Source organism: Nelumbo nucifera, chromosome 4, assembly GCF_055504915.1.
Source record: "Nelumbo nucifera cultivar China Antique chromosome 4, China Antique-T2T, whole genome shotgun sequence".
Lineage (NCBI taxonomy): Eukaryota > Viridiplantae > Streptophyta > Magnoliopsida > Proteales > Nelumbonaceae > Nelumbo > Nelumbo nucifera.
Genome location: NC_142652.1, coordinates 86,064,150 through 86,082,577, shown reverse-complemented (window position 1 = coordinate 86,082,577; position 18,428 = coordinate 86,064,150). Strand labels below are relative to the sequence as shown.

Genomic DNA, 18,428 nt, shown 5'->3' with positions numbered 1-18,428 from the left:
TTTGGTGATTTCTCTAACAAATATGCTTCTGCCACCGTAGCGGTTGTGTAAGGGTGTGTTAGAGGTATAAAGTGGTTGTACTTTGATAGTTGGTCGACCACCACAAGCAGAACTGATTTGCCTTTTGAAACAGGTAGGCTCACAATAAAATCCATTGAGATTTCATCCCATACTTGATCCAGGATGCTCAAGGGCTGTAGGAGGCCGACTGGTTGTTGGGCTTCATACTTTTGTCTTTGGCAGACATCACAAGAGGTGACATAACTCCTTACAGTTTTCATCATGCCATTCCAATAATAATGTGCTGGCAGACGCTTGTAGGTTTTGAATATGCCTGAATGACCCCCTATAGCTGAATCATGAAAGAGTCGTAGTAATTCTGCTATGTGGGCTGACTTGGATGAGATAACCAATCAACCCTTGTAATAGAGTGTTGAGTCACGAACTGAATAACCTTAGGTCAAGGCTGGATTCTAGGCCCATTTGGCCCGTAATTGGGCAAGTTTTGCATCTTGAAAGGCTTCAGCTTTGAGCTGCTCAAGTAATGGATAATTGGGCCTGAAGACTGAGATGTGCCAAGGTAGCCTGGATAGAGCATCAACTACTCGATTAGTTGTACCAGGTTTATATTCTATAATGTAGTCATAGACCATGAGTTTGTGGGCCCACTGCTGTTGTTTAGCTGTAGTCATAGATCAAGCAGGAATTTCAGACTCTTGTGGTCTATCTTGATGACGAATCAGCAGTCCAATAGGTAAGCCCGCCACTTCTAGACTGCAAGTACAACAGCCATGAGCTCCTACTCATATGTTGATTTAGCTTGATTTTGTGGTGAGAGTACTTTGCTGAAATAGGCCAATGGTTTCCCCTCTTGCATTAAAACAGCTCTTGGACCTATCCCCAAAGTGTCACACTCAAGTGTGAACTACTTTAAGGAGTCAGATAATGACAGAATTGGTGGTGTGGAAATTGCTTGCTTTAGGTTAGTGAAGGCTTGTTGGGCTTGCTTACTCCATTGAAATGCATTTTTCCTTAATAATTGGGTCAGTGGCGCTATCAGCCTTGCATAATGTGGTATAAAGTGTCTGTAGTAGCCTGTGAGGCCTAGAAAAGCCCGCAAGACCTTGACTGATGTAGGTGTTGTCCATTGTTGAATGTAAGCAACTTTCTCTGGATCAGCATGACCTTCCCTTCTTTGACCACATGGCCTAAGTATTGGACTTGTTTTTGTCCAAAAACACATTTAGAAGCCTTTGCATATAGTTAATGTTTTCTTAGAAGTTCCAACGTGATAGATAAATGTTGTAGATGAGAAGCCCAATCAACACTATATACCAAGATATCATCAAAGAAGACTAGAATAAAGTGGTGCAAGTGGGGACGGAATACCTCATTCATGATGGCTTGAAAGGTTGTTGGTGCACTTGTCAATCCGAAAATCATGACAAGAAACTCATAGTGACCATCATGTGTACGGAAAGTCGTTTTAGGTACATATGCTGGATGCATTCGAATTTTATGATAGTCAGCTCATAGATCAAGATTAGAGAATATGGTAGCAGCATGTAAATCATCCAATAGTTTATCAATGATTGGAATGGGGAACCGATCCTTTACTGTGATCTGATTTAGAGCCCAATAGTCTACACAAAACCTCTATGTGCATCTTTTTTCTTGACTAAAAGGACGGGTGCTGAATATGGGCTTGAACTGTGCTGTATGAATTTTCTCTACTAATTCTTGAACAATTTTCTCCATCTCTTCCCTCTAAAATCTGGGGTAGCGCTAAGGTCTAACATTTAATGGAGCTACCCCCGAGATTATCTCAATTCTATGGTCCATGGGTCTGGAAGGAGGTGGCTCATTGGGTTCTTGAAAGACATCTAAATAGGTGTTGAGTAATTGCTGGAGTGCTTGTTGGTTTTCCAGTGGCATGGCTGCTTCCTCTGGACTTGTTAAAACCGGACTGGCATTCAATTCCATATGCAATAGGAGGGGTTGCCCTTCACTACAATTAGTCTTGAGGATGGCTCTCAATCCTTCCTGTTGTGGCACACCCTTAGCCACCCCGTTTAGATGATACTTTTGTCCATTAATGGAGAAATCCATTGTTAGTCTTGACTAATCACATACAACCGATCCCAACTGCTGTAGCCACTGTATGCCTAACACCACATCCACTCTGCTCATGTCCAATGGATGGAAGTCCACTAGAAATGAATGTTGTTGTAACTTTAGGTGGACCCCTCTGCATATGCTATCACTAGACCTGTTCATGGGCGGGGCTCGGGCCGGGCTTTCACTCTGTATTAACAGATTTTTCTAAGGCCCGAGCCCGAGCCCGGCCCGACCATCGGGCCTACAACTTGGGCCCGAGCTTGGCCCTCATAAAAAGCCCGAAGCCCGGGCCTAGGCCCAAGCCCGAAATTTAGCCCATGTTGTTACTACTACTGAAGTGGCTGAATAGAGAGAGAGAGAGTGAGAGAAATTATAAAGAAAAAATAAAAAAAAATGTATATATTAAATTATAAATATATATTTTAATAAATATTATATTATTTATATATTTTATATAATATATAAAATACATGTTATGTATTTTATAAAACATATAATGCTGAATCGGGCCGGGCCGGGCTCGGGTCGAGCTTTTTTGACAAATCCTGAGCCCGGCCTGTAACACAGTCGGGCTTACTGTGTTAAGCCCGAGGTCAGGCCCGCGGGCCTAATTACATGACCAAGCCCGACCGGGGTGCGGGCCGGGCCGGGTCGGGCCATCAGGCTACCCGGCCCATGAACAGGTCTAGCTATCACAGCTGATGTTGTTGCCATCCGCTACATGTACATTGAATGGTAACAACTGTTCTTGTGTTAGGCCTAATTGTTTGGCTACCATTTGGCTCACAAAGTTGAGAAATGACCTGCTATCAATTAGAACTAAAATTGCCCGGCCCTTTACTGACCCAGCCATCTCATTGTCTGGGTGGAGGTAAGTCCTATACTCCTATCAATGCATGAAAGGATATCTCGGGTGGGTCTAGCCCATCCTCAGATTCTAATTCAGTAGGTATCACAATGGGTGTGTAAGGGATTTCCTCCTAAAGTTCAGCTTTTCTGTCTATAGTAAGAATAGTTGGGGATTCTTACATTTATGGCTTGGACTGAACTTATCATCGCAGTTATAACAAAAACTGTGATCTCTTCGGGCTTGTGTCTCGGCCCAAGATAATCTTCTTAATGGCACTAGGGCAGGTACAATGGTTTAGGCCTTAGGCTGAGGATTTTCAGCCTGCCCATGGGTCTGATTTCTTGTGACTGTTGGGCTGGACCCCAGGATAGAAGGATTACCTGGTTGGTTTAGTTGTCGGTTCCAAGACTATGGTCTAGAGTTGAACGTGTTCGGTCAACCAATGTTTTCAGTCGATTAAACCTTTCTTCTTGCATTCTTGCTAAACCCATTGCCACCAATAGGGAGGTGGGTTGGAGGGACTTCACTTCTATTCTTATTTCTTCCTTCAAGTCGCCGATAAAGCAGCCAGGCAATGCAGTTTCAGGCCACCCATGAACCCTTGTCAACAGTCTTTCAAACTCGACTTGGTAATCTCTCATAGATCCAATTTGTCTGAGTTTCGAGAGATTCTCATCATAGATCCAATTTGTCTGGGTGGAGGTAAGTCCTATCAATGCATGAAAGGATATCTCGGGTGGGTCTAGCCCATCCTCAGATTCTAATTCAGTAGGTATCACAATGGGTGTGTAAGGGATTTCCTCCCAAGGTTCAGCTTCATCTGTCTATAGTAAGAATAGTTGGGGATTCTTACATTTATGGCCTGGACCGAACTTATCAGCGCAGTTATAACAAAAACTGTGATCTCTTCAGGCTTGCGTCTTGGCCCAAGATAATCTTCTTAATGGCACTAGGGCAGGTATAATGGTTTGGGCCTTAGGTTGAGGATTTTCAGCCTGCCCATGGGTCTGATTTCTTGTGACTGTTGGGCTGGATCCCAGGATAGAAGGATTTACCTGGTTGGTTTAGTTGTCAGTTCCAAGACTATGGTCTAGAGTTGAATGTGTTCGGTCAACCAATGTTTTCAGTCGATTAAACCTTTCTTCTTGCATTCTTGCCAAACCCATTGCCACCAATAGGGAGGTGGGTTGGAGGGACTTCACTTCTATTCTTATTTCTTCCTTCAAGTCGCCGATAAAGCAGCCAGGCAATGCAGTTTCAGGCCATCCATGAACCCTTGTCGACAATCTTTCAAACTCGACTTGGTAATCTCTCATAGATCCAATTTGTCTGAGTTTCGAGAGATTCTCATCATAGCTTTCAAATCCAGTGAGTCCAAAACGGATGCACAGAGCTTCTATGAATTCAGACCAAGAAACTTGTGGATGGGTTCGCCAGAACCATTGGAACCACAACATTGCTTCTCTTTCAAGGTTGAATGAAGTGACAAGAACTCTTTGATGGCTAGGTGTATCATGGTATTCAAAATACCTTTTTGCCCTATAGATCCAAGGTATGGGATCCTCACCTGAATATTTTGGGAAATCCAGTTTTGCTGAACGAGTTGAGGCCCAACCACGCTGACCGCCTCCTTGATCTCTGTTGTTTCCTTCTTTGTAGCCATCATGGTTTTCTTCCATTGAATTTTTCTCCATCTGTGTCATCAACATGGCTAGTGTCTGCTTGATTTCTTGTAAGTCTCCTATGGTCTTGTGCAAATGGACTTCCATGCGATCCATCCAATCATCCAATGTTTCTGACCTTGTACTCAGCATGGTGTTGCTTGTTGCAAGCTCTAATACCAATTGTTGGGTAGCAGCCCAACTCAGATCCTCTTCGAGGGAGGATAACCTCCAGAATAGGGGAAAGTGAGAATGAAGAGAGAAAGAGATCAAATCTTCTTATCATTCCCTTATTGTAAGTACACCTCTGTATTTATATTCAATCTTGCCTTCAGTGTAACTGATTTACAACAGAATTATAACTTGCCAACTTGTTTGGTTCAGTTAACTCCAGTTGTCTTTGTACTGGCTATGTTGAGGTGGCCTTAACTGATTTACAACAGAATTATAGCTTGCCAACTTGTTTGATTCAATTAACTCCAGCTGTCTTTGTACTGGCTTCCTTATGCTGAGGTGGCCTTCTTCTCCTTCTAGAATATACTTGTAGTTCCTGCCCCCTTGTGCCTCTAACAGTGTACCCTGATCTACACTCCCTTTGTTATTAAATTTACATGTCATATATTCTGTTTTAATCCAACTTGCATTAAAACCTCTTATTTCTAAAGCATTTTTCATAAGTTTAATTTTGCATTTAATCCTTCATTAGTGTCATCAATTAAAACGATGTCATCAACAAATAACATGCACCATGGGACCTCCTCCTGAATATGTTTAGTCAATTCATCCATGATTAGTGCAAATAAATAAGGGCTAAGTGATGAACCTTGGCGAAGACCCATTGTAATTGTAAAATCTGATGTCTTTCCCACAGGAGTTCTAACATTGGTTATTGCACCATAATATATATCCTTAATTAGGTCTATATACCTATTTTGAAACCCTTTCCTTTCCAAGACCCACCATATTATCTCTTTAGGAACTTTACCATATGATTTCTCTAGGAGATCTTTCTTTTTCTCTCTAAACTTTTTTATCAACCTTCTCAAAAGAAAGATAGCTTCCATTGTTGATCTCCTTGGCATAAGCCCAAATTGATCAAGCATACTCTATGATCAATTTTCTCTCCCAAAGTTTCATACTTTGGCTCAAGAGCTTAATCCCCCAATAGTCATTACAACTTTGTATATCACCTTAAAAAAACTTTGTATATCACCTTTATTTTTAAATTTAGGCATTGTACTACTATTTCTTCAATCATCAAACATCTTCTTTCCTTCATTATCTTGTTGAAAAGCATACTTAGTCATAATAAGCCTACCTCTCTCATATCTTTTCATTGGGTCCTAACGTTTTTCCTTTCATCTTATTTAGCACCTCTTTAACTTTAGTAGTTCTTGTTTTACAAAAGTATATATTGTTTTTAACACAATTTGTATTACTAGTCTCTCCTCCATTAGCGTCCTCTACGTGTTCATTTAATAATTTTTCAAAATAGTTTTCCCATTTTTGCTTGATTTTCCCGTCTTTTACCAATACTCTTTGATGTTCCTCTTTAATGCACCTAAGATGATTTAAATCTATGTCTTTCCTTTCTCTCAACTTTGCTAGTTTATATATTCCCTTTTCTCCCTCTTTAGTGCATATAGCACATTACATGCCCTAAATGAAGTTGTCAATTCTTAAGATCACATACAACATTCTATTAAGTTGATCCCATAGATAGGGCTGTAATCAGATTGGATACAGATTCAGAATTTCAGATCACCTCAATCCACATCTACATCTAATTATCAAACCTTATATCTGAATCCAACATGTCAAATTTCATATAGGATTTCGGATTTAATCTGCACCCATGCTATTGTGTTTAAAATGACAAAAAAGTTAGAGAAGTTTTAGAAATTAATAATTTTTAACTTATACATGCACAATAAATGTATATAAATATAAAATATTAAATTTAAAAATGATAAACTTTATATAAATAATTATACTACGTACATATATAAAATAATAATGTTTTATTGGACTGAGGTTTTTTAATCAGATTGGATGGGAATAAATCCACATCCAATTCTATTATTAATCTGATGCAAGTTCTAACATCCAAATCTGGGACAATCGAATTCAAAGTCAAACTACGTAACAAACTTTCAAAGTCGATTGAAAGTCCCACCCAAAGCATTCTATTGATCTTAACATCAACCATTCTACACTATGGATCATAACTAACAGAGTAGAAGGTAAGGACATTCCCAGTAAAACTACAGTATATGCCAAGGCCATGGGAATAAGGGGAAGTAATGGGGAATAAAAACAAAGCCACATGTCCCATTTTGCCAATTCGAGTGTTATGATCGCATCCACAGCCATCATTGCTGCCTCTGAGATTTGATATTCTCAATTTGGCAAAAGCCATATGCAACTCCAATAAATTGCAAGGGATAAAGCTCATTTCTGGTGACAATATGGAGTACTGCTTCACACGACAGCCTCATCTCAAATTTGAACACATCAACTGCGATGGTACTACTTGATGTTCCCCAGCATTTAGTCCATGATCTAATAATGCCACATAAGTGGTGAACTAAATATTCCTTAGTTGAATGAAGTTGGCCCACAGGCATAAAAAATCAACATAATTTAGGCTATTGATCAAGGAAGCTTGTCATTTATGGTGGGCAAAAGAAGTTACCATTTACAAAGTAGGAATTAACTCGAAATAATTTAGGCTATTCAATTTTCTTATTTTTAAATCCATGGGTTCTTTTTGGTCATTTGTCTGAATTCTTTGAATGGTCATCAAAGATGTATCATGTCTAAAACCTTTTTTTTTTATTTTGTGGTTAACTTTAGCCTCATCATGGTACAAGACTCCCACTGCCATGTAGTACGGGGGCGGATTCAGTAGTCACAAAACTGTGCTCACACCATTCTCACAACTCTTTTCAACCCTGCATTGGGAACAACTCCATACTTAGTATCTTTTTATTCATGGGAGATGTTCCCAATACACAGCTGAAAAGGGTTGTTAGAACGGTCTGAGCACAATTTTGTGAGCACAACTGTGCTCACACCATCGTCCATTGATTAAGCCCCAAACTCTTCTACTGTTTTTTGAATGTGGTCCCCCGATCAGAAAAATTCTCCAGTAGTTTTCAATTGTGGCCCCCTTTGATCAGCACACCATGACCTGCAAGAGGAATGCGGACCCACACTACATGGATGAGTGAATTACATCCTTAAACAGACCACGGTTTTATTTAGCTCGAAAGAACAAGCTTACTTTTCCTTCAGAAGTTAGTCTATTTCTCCCAACACCATCTATCTATCCATCTATCCCACACACACAAACACACGCATATACAAACAAAAAAAGGACTACAAAAATCAATGTTACAGAAACACATACAGAAAGATCAACGAAGTCAACAGACACAAACATGGTTTCCTCTCTCTGAAACAGAGTAAAAAATGGAGGCTCAAAAGCACATATATCAACATAGACAGCCAAAAAACAAACACCAAAACAGACTCTCGGCGCCACAAACAAACACACGAGCATACACTTATCAAAAAGGACCGAGAAGGAAATCGAAGGTAGAAAACCCACATGCGATGTACAAACGAACACAGGCACAGACAAACACACGCACATGTAAAAATGTCTAAATCAAAAATAATTTATGTATAGAGGTCATGGGGCGGAGAAACCGGGGAAGGAGCAGAGAAGTAACTTAAAATTAGGGTTTATGGAGGATCAATGGTGACTGTAATATACCTCGAGTTGCGTGAAAAGAGCGTAAAAACCGCGAGAACGGTAGAAATAATCAACAGCATCATTGTGCTCATCCCCCTGATCACTGTTCATGGCGCTAGGCCTAGGCTGGTTGCCTCCTATAGCTTGTTGTCCTCCCTTAATGTCCGAAAAGCATCCACCCATTTCTGTCTTGCACGTTTCTCACTTTCTTTGATGATGAAAACGAATAAACGATAAGTCGATAACTATTTTCCTCTCCCCCTCGATGTGTTCGCTAAGCCGCTAACGATGATAGTCGAGAAATGACCAAAATGGAGGAGAAAGGATTCCCGGGTTTAAAAAGCTCTACTTTCTGAGTTGAGTCTTTGATAGGAATATTTTATTAATCGGCAGGTGCAATAAATTGATTGATTCAATTCGTCGAACAGAGGCGGAAGTTCCTCCAGTTTCCTTAGCGGGAACGTTCAAAATTGAACTCAAGTATAATGGGAGACTTGGACAGATATGTAGAATAACAATTCAAATCAAATTACAATAACTTTATTCTAATAAACAAAGCTGACGCAAGCGCAGACTTCAAGTCATGGAAGCAGATGCTGATGAATTTCATCTCTGAGATTGAGCAAACCAACTTCGAAAGAAATTTCGGTTGATTAGAGATGGTAGGTACACCTACAATTCATTCCACACGTAAATACAGGTCATGCTTCAAAGAAGGGGAACTCTGATATACAACTTCCAACATCCTTCCCAGTCGGGCCAGTCCCATCGTCCTCCACGGATTCTGTGAATCATTTTTGGCTCAAAACTCGTTCAATCATCTTGGGAGCAAAGTTCTGTAACATTTGGTTCCTATCGTCAAGGCAGAAACTCAACCACAAGCACCAAAGATCACCAATCCCCTCTTAAAAGAAGCATTTGATCAAACGTCACCATTGCAAATCACAGGCCCACTACTTCTCCCAACGCTCCCGACAAGGCGACAACTCAGCCGCCCCCGTGATCAGTGGCTCCGTCCTCTGGTTAGCGACGAAGGAGATGATATATATATATATATGCCAGCGCCCAGCGGTGAGGAGTCTAGTTGGGTGACGTCTTTCCGATATCCACGTTCAAACAAGATAACGCCGTTGAGGATAAACAGCAAGATATTAGAGTCCGGATCTCCTGCCCACATAACATCGCAGCCACAGTTCATCTGGGCAGAGGTAGTGTGTTATAGGTAAACGTGGGAAGCGTTCTTGTGGGTAGAGGTAGTGTGTTATAGTTGGGTGACGCGGCAACTCACGCACTAATAGGAATGGCAACAGGGCGGGTTTGGGATGGGGATTATATTTTCCGTTTCCGCTCCTGATTTATTCTGAAATTAACTCCATCCAATAAAATTTGTCTTCCATCCCTAATCCCTAATGAGGATAGATTTTTCGTGGGAACCCGAATCCTCGAAATTTTTTTAGATAATAGTATTTTTTTAAAATAAATTTACTTAAAATAAATAAAAAATTTAAATTATAAATAATGTTTTGATATATATATATATATATATATATATATATATATATATATATATATATATAATCAGGGTCGAGGGGGGCGGGGACCTCAATCCCCATCCCCGACCCCGGCCCCGATTGAGGATTCCTATTAATCACCATCCCCGTCCCTGTCCCACCAAAACAATCCCCATCCTCGACTCGATGGGTCAAGGAAGTTGGGTCTCCGTCGAAAATGGGGAAAATTGCCATCCCTACACAGAAAATGGAGATGCCTTGATCCAAATTGATTCATTTATTTTTTAAATCCAACTGAATCTTATACTTCTACATTTTTAGTAAAGGGCTCTACTATAATATGGGAAAGATATGATATATATGAAAAATGTCTTACCAATTAACTAGAATCATAAATTAAATAGCAAATAGGGTTGTTCATCAGAAGGCCCAACCCGACCAAATCGACCAACCCGGACCGACCCAACCCGAGTCGGTCGGGTTTTCATTAGCACTGGTCAGTTTTCGGGTTGTACAAATTCATAAACCGATGGTTCAGGTCGGTTTCGGTTTTCTTGTGTGAAAACCGAAACCGACCCGAACCAAACCGACTTAGTTCCTACTTAACTAAAAACTAAAATATCTGAAAATATATATTCCAATATCTATATCTAAAAAATATATATTATGAAATATGTCAGATATATATTTCCAAAAAATATATATTTCAATACATTTCTATGTATATTTTTGTTTATATATATATATATATATGTATGTATATATATTTCTAAAATACATATTTCAGTTTTAAATATATTTCCAAAAAACTAGGTGGCCATGGGGGGCATGGATGAACTTAGAGCCGAAACCATCCCAAACCGACCCAACACGATTCAAACTGACCAGGTCGGTTTTACTTAACACTGGGTCGGTTTCGGTTTCCATCTTAGGTAACCCGACCAGGTCAGGTCAATTGGAAAAACTTCAATAAATCGACCCAATCCAACCCGTAAACAACCCTAATAGCAAATCAAGTGTTATTTATCAAAATTAATGGGTAGATTTTAATTGGCGAAAACTCTTTGGATACCATATCTTTCACGTATCATAGATTTTCCCTTTTCAATAAATATAAATATATTAAAAACGACCTAGCAACTTGGGCGAGTTCTGATTGGGGTTTTGTCAAATTTTGAATAGGTCCAACCCCAAGTTGCATTCCTAGATTCCAAGTTGAATTGAGTGGTGAGTCAGCAATTAATTGGTATGTTAGCTGGTTTGGTTTAGCATAAACATGGATTCAATTATTGCAATTATTGTCTTTGGAAAATGAGTTATTAATGGAATGTAGATTTGTTCATGGGTCGGGCCGGCTCGGGCCAGGCTTTTATTCTTTATAAACATGATTTTGTTAGGCCCAAGCCTAAGCCCGGCTCGATCGATGGGCCTACAACATGGCTCAAGCCCGAGCTTAAAGCCCAACCTAACAGAAGAAAGAACTCACCGCCGGTGACAGTGTTCGCTGGTGCTGAGTTTGCATCTGTGAGAGAGAGAGGATTCATCGTTGCCACTGATGCCTATGTTCACCACCTCGTCGGTGCCTGAGTTCGCGTCTGAGATTATGAGAGAGAAGAAGTGAGAGAGAGAGAGAGGACTCACCCCCGGTCCGTCGGAATTCGCTGGTTGCGTCGGTGACTATTTGCCGGTTTTGTCTGCCTAAGAGTGTGAGGTTGCGCTGGTGAGTGTTCCACTACTGAGATGAGAGGTCAGCTAGAAAGAGAAGAATGAGAAGAGAGGAGTTAGGAACTTAGGATATTTAGGGTTTTTTATTTAACCTAAAAGTCGGGCCGGGCTAGGCTTTTTTAACAAATTCCAAGCCCCGCCCGTAAAATAGTTAGGCTCGAGCTTTTAGACCCGAGGTCAAGCCTATGGGCTCAAATTTATGTTCAAGGCCGTCCGAGGGCTGGGCCAAGCCAGCCCGTTGGGCTACCCGGCCCATGAAGAGGTCTAGTGGAATGTATCACCAAATACCCAAAACAAAAAAACAAAAAAATTCCAAATTAAAAGGATTTAGTTTACACATTGTCGGGAATGGCCTTTTCGGTCAAATTTTCCTTACCCAAGTTGCAACTCTAGTCATCAAAATCGATCTGTCCATGAAAAATCACACGCAAACAAACAAATTGTAAGAGAGGAGGGCAGGTCAATTAATAGCCTTTGGTGCATTAAGATGCCAATATGCTAAATTTAATATTTAGACTTTGGCATACTACCAACCCAATGTGTTTCTTTGTCTCCTTATTTCTATAATACTAGTAGATGTTTATGTGCGTTGTACGTGGTAATTTAAAATACTATTATTGATAATGATAATAATAATAATAATAATAATAATGTTTTTATCAAAACCAATGTAACAAGCAAATTTATAAGTATATTTTAATCCAAACCATTGATTTGGTCAATAACTAGATGACTTATTGGTTGAACTACTAATCTATTTGGTCAGGTCAACGAGGCATGAACGAGATATCAATTTTTCTTGTTCCTTTTGTTTTCGTATTTTAGCCATTTTCATCATTAATAACCAATTTTACTTTTCACACATATTTTTGTTAAATATGATGAATATAATGTTAAAGGCATGTTTATCTTCATTCCCTTTATTATTATTATTATTATTATTATTATTATTATTATTATTATTATTATTATTATTGTTATTATTATTATTATTATTATTATTATTATTATTATTATTATTATTATTATTATTATTATTATTATTATTATTGATGGAGGATGATTTGACCCAACCTACTAAGATTATGACACGTGGACCTGACTCAACACGAACAACAGTACAGCAACCTGATTTGACCGCGACCAGGTAACAAGTCTGTAGAACAACTCGCTACGTCATAGCTCTCTGTAGGGGGAGCTCGCTACAATGCGAATTCCAGATCCCCCGAGCTACTGAGAAGGGAATACTCCAAGATTATTTCAGCTCGCGAGTTAGGGAAACCAGCTCGCTCAGCACCTAGGCAGAAGAATTGCCCCAAAGACCAACCTTGATGAGGGTCACCTCGAAGTACCCCTAAGGGCTTGCTATAAGGTAGTTCGTGGCAAGGATGGCCCGCTACGAAGTAACTTGCGACTGTGATGCGACGCTCTCAGGAAGCTTCCATCTGACAAGACCGTACCCGTCAGACTGTGCCACGTCTCTCAATTGACGGTGCAGTCCCTGCCTGATTGACAGTCTGCCCGTCTCTCAACAGATGGTGGTGTGCCTGTCCCTTCGGAAACGTGTCACTCAGCTACACAGGCAATACATTGTAACGATCAACTGCGCAGCCCTGGCAGGTAACGGCTGCGATAGGAGCCCAGTGGCAGTGATGCTGGATTTAACAAGAACGCCCCTATAAAAGCCCTTAAAACGGAGAAACAAGCTCTCCCTCTCTCTCGGATTGAGATCTAAACTTGCACTCTTACTTGATCACGAGCTAATTTTGAGACATAGTGGTCTAGCGCGATCTACACTCTTAGCCTTTTATACTCTCTCTCTCCATCCTCCCCAGCGTTCTAATTTAAGCTTCGGAGTATTCCCGCCGGGCAAATCCCCGGGAATCCTTCTTCTTCATCTTCTCAGGTGTCGTTCGTTTCCAACAAGGAGCCAGTCAACAGCCAGCTAGGAGTGCCTGGATCGTGCCGCATCATCTGGCGCCGTCTATGGGAAACGCTTCTAAAAGCCTTCCTCCAAGCTTTTACAGCACTTTCTTCCAAAAACTTAGCATTCTTCATGGCTTCTTCCAGCAATGCCAGATGTGGCAACAACCAGAACGCTTCTAAGGAGCAGCCCCAGCTTCCTACTGTCTTCATCGGACAGCTTACTGTCCCCCTCACCATGGACGGAGTCCCTAGTTTGAATGTGCCTCTTACAGTGGCACCCGCCATTGCCTCGTTCCCTTCTACAGTAGGAGCAGCCTCTGCTGAGCCCTCGGTTGTGCCCCCAACGGCCAACCCGAACCAACTGAAGTACTTAGTGCAATGCATGCGGGCCATTCAGGCTCAAATGCAACAGTTCCAATAGTTTCAACTCTACCAACAGCAAGTACTGCACCAGGTTTCCCAGTACCAGTACCAGCAGCAGTTTCCCTCTCTGCCTCAAGCCCAGATGTCGCTTCCCCCTCGGCACCCGGCCACGAAGCAGGCCAGGCCCACCCGCCGGAGTGAGCGGCCTCGCCGGGGAGAAGCCTCCCAGGTCCAGAATCTAGCCAAGAGCCACGCCTCTTCCCATAGCAATAAAGAGAGGTCGGTCGCCCCCTCGGCACCTGCCTCGCAGCCTGTGGGCGGGTCAGGGGCCTCTCACTCAACAAAGCTCATGTCACCACAACCTTCGCAGTTCGAGCTCCCTCTAGCGGACAGCCCGTTCGAGGTCCTAGCAGTGGGCTACAGACAGGGCCCTTCGGTCTAGAGTCGTCACCATCAGTCAGAGCCTATCGAGCTCGGCAACACCGAGGCATCGAGCACCAATGCTGAACCAGCAAAGCAGCAGCGAAGACGCCGACGAGCTCGCCAAACTGCTTCCAAAGCCTCTCCCGAGCTTAAAGGAAAGAAGGAGGTATGCTCAGCTGAAGTAAAAACTACCCCCCTCCTCTCGGTTTCTTCCCCGCTATCTCCAGAACTCCTGGTTGTCCCCAAGCCAAAGGATTTCAAGCTCCCTCCTCTAGACAAGTATGATGGGTCTTTCGATCCAAATGACCATGTGGACGCCTTCCAGTCCTAGATGCACCTGACACGGGCCAGCGAGTCCTGCATTTGCGTGGCCTTTCCCACTACCTTCAAAAGAGTGGCCCGCACCTGGTACCGAAACCTTGCACCGGGCACGGTAAGAAGTTGGGCGCAGTTTGTGCATGTTTTCACCTCCCACTTTGTCACCGGCAAGAGATGCCCACGAACTCAGGAGAGCCTCCTCGGCATAGTGCAAAAGGAAGGGAGTCCATCCGAAGCTACATCAAGCGGTTCAATGATGCTTGTTTGCAGATACCCGACCTGGATCCCGTAGTTCGCCTCACAACAGCCAAGCGAGGTATCACCCATAAGGAATTCAAGTGGCACGTAGTTGTCAACCAACCCAAGACCGTAACCGAGTTCCTTAAGCTCGCAGATCGGTTCATCGGGACTGATGAAGAGATCAACTAGAAGGGCGAGCAGGCCCCAAAAAAAAAGAAAGAGAGAGCCAGAACCCTTGTCTCAGGGTGACAGCAGGAAGAAGAAGGACATAGCTCGGGGGGCGAGGCCAATTCAGCCCCCCTGAGCCCCTATAGCAGAAAGGGACTACACGCCCCTCAACACAAAACAGGCTGAGATCCTCATGGCGATCAATGACGCTCCATATGTGAAGTGGCCACCTCGGCTGAAGGCCGACCCTAGCACCCGGAATAAAAATTTGTATTACTGTTTTCATAAAGATCACGGTCATAGTACCGAGAGTTGTAAAAACCTCCGCGATGAGATAGAAGAGCTCATCCGTCGCGGATATTTATGAAATTTTGTACAAAATAATAATAATAATAATAATAATAATAATAATAATAATAATAATAATAATAATAATAATAATAATAATAATAATAATAATAATAATAATAAAGCAGGTCGACAAGGGGAGCAAAGTAGAGACGCTCCCGAGTCCAGCAGGCAAGCGGAACAATCGCAGAAGCAACCCCCCGAGGAGAGACCGGTCTGGGGGATCATCCATGTCATAGTCGGAGGCTCGATCGTGGCAGGATGCACCCCAGTAGCAGCTCGCGCATCAGCTCGCGAGACCGGCAGGGAAGGACATAACCCTCTGAAGCGACCAAGGATAGAAGACCCCGTCTTCCTCACAGAGGACGATGCACGCGGGGTCCATTACCCCCATGATGACGCGCTCGTCATAAAAGTGAAGATCAATGACTTCGAAGTCAAGCGAGTCCTCATCGATTCGGGCAGCTCAGCGAACATCCTCTTCAAAACGGATTTCGACAAACTTCAGCTTCGGGAGAGCGACTTAAAGCCCGCGGACACTCCCCTGGTGGGCTTCAGCGGAGAGGAAGTTCGGCCCCTAGGAAGGGTGATAGTACCCGTGAAAGTCGGCACCTGGCCTAGCATTGTGAGGCTCAACCACGACTTCTTGGTGGTCACAACCCCCTCCCGTACAACGCCATAGTAGGTTGGCCGATTACCCATGCTTTACGGACTGTGGTGTTCACCTACTATTTGGCCATGAAGTTCCCCATGGACTTTGGCATCAGGGTAGCGCGAGGTGACTAGCTTGAGTCTCGCAAATGCTACGTCGCCGTCCTCAAGGGAAAAGCCAAGGTGGCCGACAACCTCGAGTTGGAGCGACCTACGGAGCAGAGCAAGGAGCGAGCTGCGCCTACGGAGGAGACCGTCTCTATCCCAACTTCAGTAGAGGACCCTGCCCGAACACTTCAGATTGGTGCTTCCATCAAGGAGCCCCTACGATCCGAACTGGTACGCTTTTTACTTAAGAATTTAGATGCTTTTGCTTGGACCGTAGCGGAAATGCCTGGCATAGACCCCAACGTCATAACTCATAAGCTTAATACTGATTCTGTAGTTAGGCCCATTAGACAGAAGAAACGCAACCTAGCCCCGGAGTGGTGGAGGGCAGTCAACGAGGTGGTCGGGAAGCTCCTTGCAGCCAATTTTACCAGGGAAGTCCATTACCCGAGCTGGGTGGCCAACCCCATTCTGGTAAAAAAGGCTAACGATAAATGGCGCATGTGTGTCGACTACACCGACTTGAACCGAGCTTGCCCAAAGGACTACTTCCCACTCCCTAGGATTGACCGCCTAGTGGATGCGACCTCGGGGCATGAGTTGTTGATCTTTCTAGACGCCTACTCGGGTAACAATCAGATCAGGATGGACACAACCGATGAAGAGAAAACTACCTTCATAATTGAGCTCGGCCTGTACTGTTACAAGGTCATGCCCTTCGGTTTAAAAAATGCTGGGGCGACCTTCCAAAGACTTGTAAATAAATTATTTGAGCCATTGATTAGCCAAAAGGTGGAATGTTATGTAGACGACATGGTCGTCAAAACCCAGCTTTTTCTTGCAACTTAATACAAGACTTGGACTTAGTTTTTGAAATTCTGCGTAAATTCAATATGAAGTTGAACCCGAACAAGTGTGCCATTGGAGTCACCTTGGATAAATTCCTGGGGTACATCGTGAATCGGCGCAGCATTGAGGCCAACCCAAACAAAATAAAGGCCATCCTAGACATGCAACCACCCCAGAAAATGAAGGAGGTTCAGAGGCTGAATGGCCGAATAGCCGCCCTGAGTCTTTTCATGTCCAAATCAGCAGATCGCTGCCTGCCTTTCTTTAAGACAATTAAAAACAAAGGGTTTGAATGGACCCAATACTGTCCGCTCGCATTCGACGAGCTCAAAAAACACCTCGCTAGTATACCGGTCTTAACCCGGCCCGAAGATGGCGATGTTTTAGAGCTGTACCTCTCAGCCAACGACGAAGTGGTCAGCTCGGTACTAATAAAAGAAGTAGATCGGGTCCAGCAACCTATCTACTATGTTAGTAAAGTGCTACAGAGAGCATAGACAAGATACCCGGAGATAGAAAAACTGGCCTACGCACTGGTTATCGCAGCCTGAAAGCTTCGCCCGTACTTCCAAGCTCACACTGCTATCGTCCTCACCAACAAACCTCTGAGGCATGTTTTACTCAAGCCCGAGGTCTCTGGTCAACTGACGAAGTGGTCTGTTGACCTCAACGAGTACGATCTCTAATATAAGCCGTAGACTGCTATTAAAGCCCAAGCCTTAGCAGATTTCGTTGCAAAATGCACTTTCGGCTCCGAAGTCCCCAGGCCGGTTGAGCACGAGGCCCCTAGTTCGAGCGAGCTCGAAGCTCCCAGGCCGATCGAGTCTGAGCACCATGAAGTTGCTGCCAGTGCGGCATCTCTCCTAGTAAGGCCAAGCGTGAACTGGGATGTGGAGCCCTGGATCCTCCACGTAGATGGCTCCTTGAACCAGCAGGGCAGCGAAGCCGGAATAGTCCTGCATAGCCCAAGTGGCACAAAGTTGGAGTACGCACTGCGCTTCGAGTTCGCAGCATCCAACAATGAAGCGGAGTAAGAAGCATTGATAGCCGGGCTAGCTCTAGCTAAAGAAATGAAAGCCAAGCACATCATCATCTGCAACGACTCCCAGCTCGTGGTCAATTAGGTCAATCAGCTTGGGGGGCAGGGCCCTCTCCTAAAAAGCACTACGACAGGGATACTACTGGCCGACAATGAAAGCAGACGCCATTGAGCTCGTCAGAAAGTGTGAAAAATGCCAGAAGCACGCCAACATCCACCATCAGCTCACTGCCGACCTCAAATACCTCACCAGCCCGTGGCCTTTCGCACAATGGGGCATCGACATACTTGGGCCATTTCCACCAGCGACAGGCCAGAGGAGGTTCTTAGAGGTAGAAGTGGATTATTTCACCAAGTGGGTAGAATCCGA

At 43.3% G+C, this 18,428-nt stretch overlaps 1 protein-coding gene across 2 annotated transcripts in view; it reads right to left on the bottom strand.

Annotated features, from left to right (window-relative positions):
• The window catches only part of BON3 (Calcium-dependent phospholipid-binding Copine family protein), a 46,790-nt gene extending 37,387 nt beyond the window's left edge, over positions 1-9,403 (bottom strand). The window contains exon 1 of one of the 2 annotated variants that reach the window (XM_019200481.2): positions 8,411-9,403. In XM_019200481.2, the coding sequence (XP_019056026.1) occupies positions 8,411-8,572 (162 nt within the window). In that variant the 5' untranslated portion in view covers positions 8,573-9,403. Of the gene's footprint in view, positions 1-1,389; positions 1,536-8,410 lie in introns of those variants that run through there. The other variant, XM_088903333.1, reaches the window with a different exon arrangement.
• Positions 9,404-18,428: the final 9,025 nt, after the last annotated feature.